Genomic DNA, 7705 nt, shown 5'->3' with positions numbered 1-7705 from the left:
TTTGCTATGAAGATGTCTAATTCAAGTCCGACTCTTATCACATAATCATGGATGTCCTTTCCTCCTTGCAGAGCTTCTAGATGAGTGCAAGCCTTTAGAACTGACACAATTGTAAATTTGTGTGGCTTCAACCCTTGCCTTTGCATATTGCGAAACACTTCAATTGACTCTTGCTAGCGCTTGCCTTGGATATGCTCATTGATTATGGCATCCCGTGCCTCCACATGTACACTAACACATACGCCAAATGCCAGGATATGGACAATGCTCGTAAAGAGGCGAAATGTCTTTTCAAGGTTGTGTTTCTTTTAATGCTTTGATTGTTGGTTACAATCGCAATGGCTTGGACCAGGAAGCCTTGGAATCGTATATCACATCCCAATGCAAGAGACGAGAATAGAACCAATACAGTTTGCATATATCTCGCTCTCTCATTTTATCAAATAGTTTATGTGCCTCTTCTATTATTCCACATTTCATGAACATATTAACAATAGAAAACCTTGTCGATGCCTGTTCACAATCTCCACTCTTGATAACATATGCAAAAACCTTCTTGTCAGTTTCCAGCATCGAAATTTAGGAACAAGCACGAAAAGCACTGGCCAATATAATCTTGTTTGGAAAGTAATTGACCTCTAACATTCTACTAAACATCTACAGTGTCTTTGAACCCAGTCCATTCTGAGCATACCCTCCAATCATGGGACTCCATGAAATAAAATTTTCGTCAGACATTTCGTCAAATAGTCGGCGAGCAACCTCAACTTGCCCTAGTTTTGAATACACATTGATGAGATAGTGTTGGTAGATAGATTGAAAAGTTTCACTCTCAACACCAAAATCTCCAAGCATTTCAAAATTATTTGTGGACACAACTATTTTTCGGCCATCCTTTTCCATTTCCTCCCCCTTAAGATCAACCAGGCACAATATCCGTACTTGTCTTTTAGATGATCTTACTTCTAGTTCTTAACCTTAATCAGCTAAACCAAGAAGGTTAATGATTGTCTCAGAGAGGTTAAGAAAAACATGTTTTTGGACGTTATCATTAACCTTTTGAGAGGTTAATGGTTAGGAAAAATGTGTTTTTGGGTCTCTCCATTAACCTGCAATAACCTGAGGCTTAGAAGTCAGATTTTAAAAATTTCAAGTGCTATGCAGACCTGGGAACGAGCCAATGACATGAAGATTTAGAAACTCACAAGAATTCAAAAATAACATGGCCATTTTAAATCTCAAAATCAGGCGAGTTTCAAAAATTAATCATGGCTTACAAAATTGAAGCAAATTTTATAATTGGGCAACACTTTTAAAGTAGTATAAACTGATTATTGGTTTTATGTTTTTAGTTCTTTTTAATATCTTTATACTTATGTTTGTTTTGATGTTGGATTATCTTTAGACAATTTCATGTCTCACTACAAGACCTAATATAAAACCTTCATATCTAAACTCTCACCTCATGCTTATGCAAAGTAAAAGCTAATATTATCTTCCCCACTAATTATAGTTTTTCCTTTTCCATCAACTAAAGTATTTAACCTTAAATAATACAATCTACATATAGGGATCTTAACAAATAACCAAATTTTAATTGTCATTAACTTACTTTGAATATTATATTAAAGTTAAAAATTAAATAATATTTACAATAGTGACAAGTACAATTGATGTCTCATTCAAATGAAACCAACTTTGAAAAAAAATTCACACTTCAATCCTTCCATGGTTGGATAAAATAAATTCTAAATTTTGTATCATCTTTTAGTGACGAAGAGCGTCTACATCCATAAACAATCCTATATTAACCAAATGTATCTTAAAGTTATTGTTTTAAATTTTGTGTAATTTTTTGTTGTTGTCTTTTACCTATTTTTGAAGAATTTTTTAGATTCACACTCATCAAGTTAGTGAAATCATCTTGAAAAGGGGTTTAATGGGTACTTGTAATTTTAATTTGATAAAAATTGGTAAAGTTGTGATATTATGTGTTTTAGTATATAGCTAAACTTACAAATATTTGACATGGAAGACGATATCTTTTCAACCAATTTTAAGTTGTTTTCTTATAATTGCTTTCAAGTTTTTTTTCACATTAAAATATTTAAATTTTTTAAAGTTAAATCAAATTTGTAGGATATTTCAAGTAAAGATAATTTTTAAGTTTTAATAACTAATTCAAATTAATAGTTTTGATGTTGAGTTCTTTAAGTGAAATTTAAGTCAAACCAGACATGCAAGAAAGACAAACTAAATCAAAAAAATTATATTTGACATTAGACTTAATTGGGCTAATAGAAAGGATAAAATAAAATGAATATTTAAGTTTTGATAATATATTTAGATGAATAATTCTAATATAGATTCCAACTAAAAGACAAGATGGCAAAAGTACAACATCAACATGGAATGAAATTAGTTGAAAAATGGTCATGTTAGCATGACGTGAGTAAAAGATGATATCATTATCATAGGGTCTACAAATGATTTAGCTAAAAAGGATGTGTGTGAGCTAAAGGTTTTTCTTGACAAGCATATGCACTTCAATAAAAGGGGAAAATATTATTAAGGATGTTAGTAAGTTATATAATGTAAGGTTTTTCAAGAGAGCTTGAATTTTGACGACATCTAACAATCTTGTTTAGATGGATGCTAGATTCTTACAATAAGACATTGATGATGAGGAAGTTCAAGGTTTTTCAAGAAAACCTAACTTAAAAATCATAACAATAACATTTAGATAGACACTAGACTTCCTCAAAAAGGATATTGGTAGATGTTTGTCAATAAACTAAACAAATAATGTTGCTTTCTTGAATTCAATATTCACAAATATTAACTAGTAAGCTAGATATATTGTATTTCCTACTTGAATTTGATGTTTTCTTTGTGCAAAAATTCAAATATGTACAATTGATCAATCTTGTAATAATTTTAATTTTTCTTTCAAGCCTAAAGTCTAAATTGGAGTTATTATAATCTATAGATACCTGTTTGGTAGTGGGATTAGACTGGAACATGCATATTAAAATTTCTTAAAAAAATCAAATCCTTTGTTTGGGTGCACCAAATTGTAATTGAGAATAGGAATATGTACTCCAATTTTGGTCCAAAAATGAACATTTGCAATTCCACCTAAATAGATGAAATTGGAATAGCCTATTCCTATTCCAATTTTACTTTTTCTTATTTGAGGAAAATTTGAAGTCTGTTTTAAAAATATTTGCCAAATTTTTTAGACTCTTCCACTCAATGTGGGTCGATGAAATCACATCTGGAGCTGAATTGGGTTACTGCTCTATAGGGTTGGAGCCCGCGCAGCAATGAATCCGTAGATGAGAGGATCCGCAAATATAAGGATCTCTTGGTGCAACTTCAGATCTATTTTTTCGTGGGGCAGGCTTCAAATCACCCATCTTCAGGTCATACGAACCAATTAGGCGACCAAAACATCAAACAATAATGTTGCCAGACCAATTCTTCGTTTTCATCTTTCTTTTTGGGGGGTTTTCCACGGCGCTCGAGAATCTCTTCTACTATGTTTGGACTGTTGTTCAACCATTGTCGATGGAGACATTGAGTTGACATTTTCTGCCATTGAAGGGCTGCTATGGGCTATTGGAACCCCTCCAAAATTATAAAAATGGCCATAGATTCTGGAAATCACAAGTAAAACACAACATGCCCTAGTCAAAAGAAAAATAAATTTCCCAATGTGCTATTGAGGCTTTGAGTTTTCCAAGCTCAGGGATGGAGCAGATCACAGTGAATGCTTGATCTTGTAGCGTGCTACAATAGTGTTCACCGATTTGGATGCATTGTCTAATTGGATGTGTTGCTATTCAAATTTGGGTGAGGCTAAATGAGACTATGAATAACAAATCCAGAATTAATTTTGTGGAACTAAATGGATTTAGAATAACAAATCTAGAATTAGTTTTGTCAAACCAAACAGATCTGGAATAACAAATTTTAGATTAAAAAATCTAGAATAACAAATTTATATTCCCAATTCCTATTGCCGCAACCAAACAGGCCTAGATGAATCCCCAAATTTGGGTGACAGTGATTGAAAAAAGAACAAAATAAGGGAAATTTCCGATACATGCACTTCAGTACGTGGAGATAATCGCAACTTTCAAATTTATTAGTTAGTAACCTAAGCATCTACACTTCTTTTACAATGGTATTTCCGCAATTAAAAAATTCATTGGCGTCTTTGTTATTATCTTCCCCAAGCTTCCGTCCAAATATAAGCCTTGGCCGGGATGTCTGCGCATTTTCCTAGGAATTTGTTTGTCATTTTCGAAGCAAACGGGAAAACAGACAGCAGCCTCAACTCCACCCGCGCGCCCCGCATCCCTCTCCCCCGTTCGTACCAGAGGAACTTGAATTAATTCTGCGTTTATTTTCCATCCCGATCTCTATGGCACATCATATATTATGATCAAATGCTGCGCCCCAGAAGCATTTCACTATGGATTCCTTCATCAGGGGCTATAAAATCCCCTCACCGAAGAAGTACGGTGTTTTCCTTGGCTTCAGAGGAATTGACGTTCGTAAGACTTTGGCCGATCACCTATATCAATCTTTAACCGATGCAGGGATAAATGTTTATTGGGATGAGCAGAGTATGCAAAAGGGAGAGTCTATAGACCCCGCCTTGGAGAGGGCGATTGAGGAGAGCGATATCAGCATCCCCATCTTCACCAGAAATTATGCTTCGTCGGCGAATTGCATGCAGGAGCTGACGCACATGTGCAAATCCAAAGCGGTAATCAAACCCCTCTTCTATGATGTCCAGCCCTGCCAGGTTCGATACGCATACTGCAAGCAAACAAATGAAGGAAGCGAGGGAAAAATAGGAGGAGGAAGGGTTGGAGGAGAGATAGCCGGAAGAGAGGTGGGGAGGGAGATAAAGGCAGAGAGTAGATGTTGTGATGGGATAGCAGAGGACGAAAGCGAAGCAAACCCAAACCCATACAGGGAGGCATTTAAAGAGCACCGCCGTAAAGGCCGATATTCACTTTCGACCATCGACGAGTGGGGAGAGGCCTTGGTGGAAGTTTCTGGACTCAACGGGTGGACTTGTGAGAGCACATGTGGATATGAAGGTAAGCTAGTAAGAAAGATCGTCTGTGACGTTATCAAGGAATTGGATAAATTTCCGTATCAAAGCCTACCAACGCATCCGGTGCAACTCGACAAGAGGATAAAAGAAGTAATACGCCTGCTGGACATTGACAAGAAAGAAGATGTGCTCAAGATAGGTATATGGGGGCTTAAAGGGATTGGCAAAACCACAATTGCCAAGGCCGTTTTCAACAGTATCTTGCAAGATTTTGATGCATGTTGTTTTCTATCCGATGTGAGCGCCCATAACCAGTACATGGATCCGACAGCGAAGTTACAAGAGCAAAAAATGAAAGACCTCTATTCGAGGAGGAACTGCAACTTTACTGCTTCCGATGCCCATTCACTGGCGGCAAAGGTACTTGTTCAAACTATCTGACTCATCAAAGTATAACGCATTTGTTAATTGAGTATAACCAATAGATAATGTTGTTCAATATGTAATAGAATTTTGCTTTCTGTTCTGTTTTTCAATGGAGTTTTACTTTTGACTGTGATTATTAAAAACAGGTTTCCGCTCCAAAGCGCGTCCTCGTAGTTTTAGATGGCGTTGTTGATAGCAAGCAGCTGGAGGCTCTACTGGTGGGAAGGTGGGCAGGGCCTGGCAGCAGAATACTCCTGACAACCTCAGATAGTCATGTGTTGAACATAGCACAAGTGGAGGCAATTTACAAGATGGAGGGACTGAAGTATGATGAGGCTCTGGCTTTGTTCAGCTTGCATGCATCTTTGAGTCCTAAACACAAGGCACAGTATGCCCAACAATGCAATAGGATTGTTGAAGCTTGTGGTGGATTGCCGCTGGCTCTCGAAATCGTGGGAGGTTTATTGAGGGACAAAACGGATGATCCCGAATGTTGGAATGAAGCCATGAGTACACCGCAGAGCATCTGTCATAAGCAAATTTACAGCCACCTCAGGCCTTGTTACGATGAACTAACCTTTGAAGAGAAAAATATCTTATTGGATATTGCTTGCTGCGCCGTAATAGGAAAAGAGAAAGAGTATGGTATCCGGCACTGGAAAATGTTGAACTGGAACCCGCATACGGCTATTAAAAATCTTGAGCTCAAATCTCTCATAAGTATAGACGATGGTGATAAGTTCGTTATGCACAGCCTTTTCATAGATTTGGCAAAAGAAATTAGGAAAGAAATGGATATTGGAAGCTCGTGCTCAAACATGAGTAACACTATATTGGAAAGAAGATCTCAATTCATTTCTTGAACATCTTGGGAAGAAATTTCTATGGTTGGTTGTTCACAGGAGTCATGATCCAGAGCTGTCAAACCATTAACACCAGTAGAAACTACTACGTTTCTAAAGTTTGAAGTCATTGAAAGGGAAAACAAAGAAAATCTTTCAATCAATGGAGTGTCAAGTCCTGCTGTCATTTGACTATTCGGTTGCTGAATTTGTTCATTTTTTTGGTTCATTTTTTTTTTCCATTCAAAATTGAAGAGCTAAATATTTACATATAAGTGTAGATTGGATGTCTTTTATAATGAACTACTATAAATTCAACAAACAATATGTATATTTTGTATATGTTGTTTTTAATCTCTATTTCTAATTTGAATTCATTCTTCACTTGTTTTAACAAAGCATGTGTTTATCACATCAAAAAATATTGTTGTAAAAGTATCTACCATTTCAAACAACTCTTATTGTATAAGTGGTGATTATGATTAACGTAGTTTCTTTCACTATGATCAAAAATTTTATTGAAAATAACAGTGTAATTTGAAGTGCTCAATGGAGTAATTTGTGGTGACAATTATTATTGGGGACTTTAGAGAGTATTTTGGTATTTTCTTCAATAGAGAAGTTTGACATTGTTAGTTATAAGTTATCTCAAATTTGGATCTCCTGGCATTAATTATTTAATTATTATTGGTTTTGAGTTGATAATGTGCCTATGTAATTCTTTTATCTGCACCCAATGATGTTATAGTGGGGGTGACAACTTGAGCTTACTTCAAACATGGGAAACAAAATAGGTGACATGGATCCTATATTTTAGGATGTGGGCATTCCATTTTATACGACTTGACTAGAATCATAGTTGATTATTTTTTATCAAGTTAAAACACATTTGAAAGGGGCCCTGAAACCCTATACAAAACTTTGTTGACATGATCTAAAACCCACCAACCAACCACTACAAAAGAGAGATCGTAGATAATGAGAAACTCAACAAACAACATAATAATAATGGTCTAATGAAAACAAATCTTATAAAGCTCAAGGTACAACTAAACAAAACTTAAAGTCCTTAAACAAATTAGTACATAGGGTTTCAATAAGCTACCTCAATCTTGATAATAGATTTTGAGTAAGCTCCCATAACCTTCTATGAAATAGTCCATAAGCTCATTTTTCCTTTGAAAGAATATCTCAATAGGAATGAGAGAAAAGAAAATAAGAGCAAGGAAAGTATCAACCACCTTGCAACCAATAAGGGAAGCAATTAGAAGACAAGAAAGGAAAGAAACTCATGAAGAAACAAACCCTTGATATTTCTCATAAGGAAGGATTCTACCTCTACATGAGACTTTTCTATGTCTAA

At 35.5% G+C, this 7705-nt stretch overlaps 1 protein-coding gene across 1 annotated transcript; it reads left to right on the top strand.

The window, feature by feature from the left end:
• Window positions 1–4480: 4480 nt before the first annotated feature.
• LOC149570723 (disease resistance protein RUN1-like) lies at window positions 4481–6363 on the top strand. Its single transcript, XM_089817256.1, has 2 exons — window positions 4481–5494; window positions 5647–6363. Exons 1-2 carry the CDS (start codon window positions 4481–4483, stop codon window positions 6361–6363), a joined length of 1731 nt encoding a protein of 576 aa, XP_089673382.1.
• The last annotated feature ends 1342 nt before the right edge of the window (window positions 6364–7705 follow it).

This window comes from Cupressus sempervirens, chromosome 3 (assembly GCF_028749045.1).
Source record: "Cupressus sempervirens isolate cs-2001-9-10 chromosome 3, ASM2874904v1, whole genome shotgun sequence".
NCBI lineage: Eukaryota > Viridiplantae > Streptophyta > Pinopsida > Cupressales > Cupressaceae > Cupressus > Cupressus sempervirens.
Note: the sequence above shows the minus strand (reverse complement) of the source record. Positions and strands in the feature narration are given on the sequence as shown.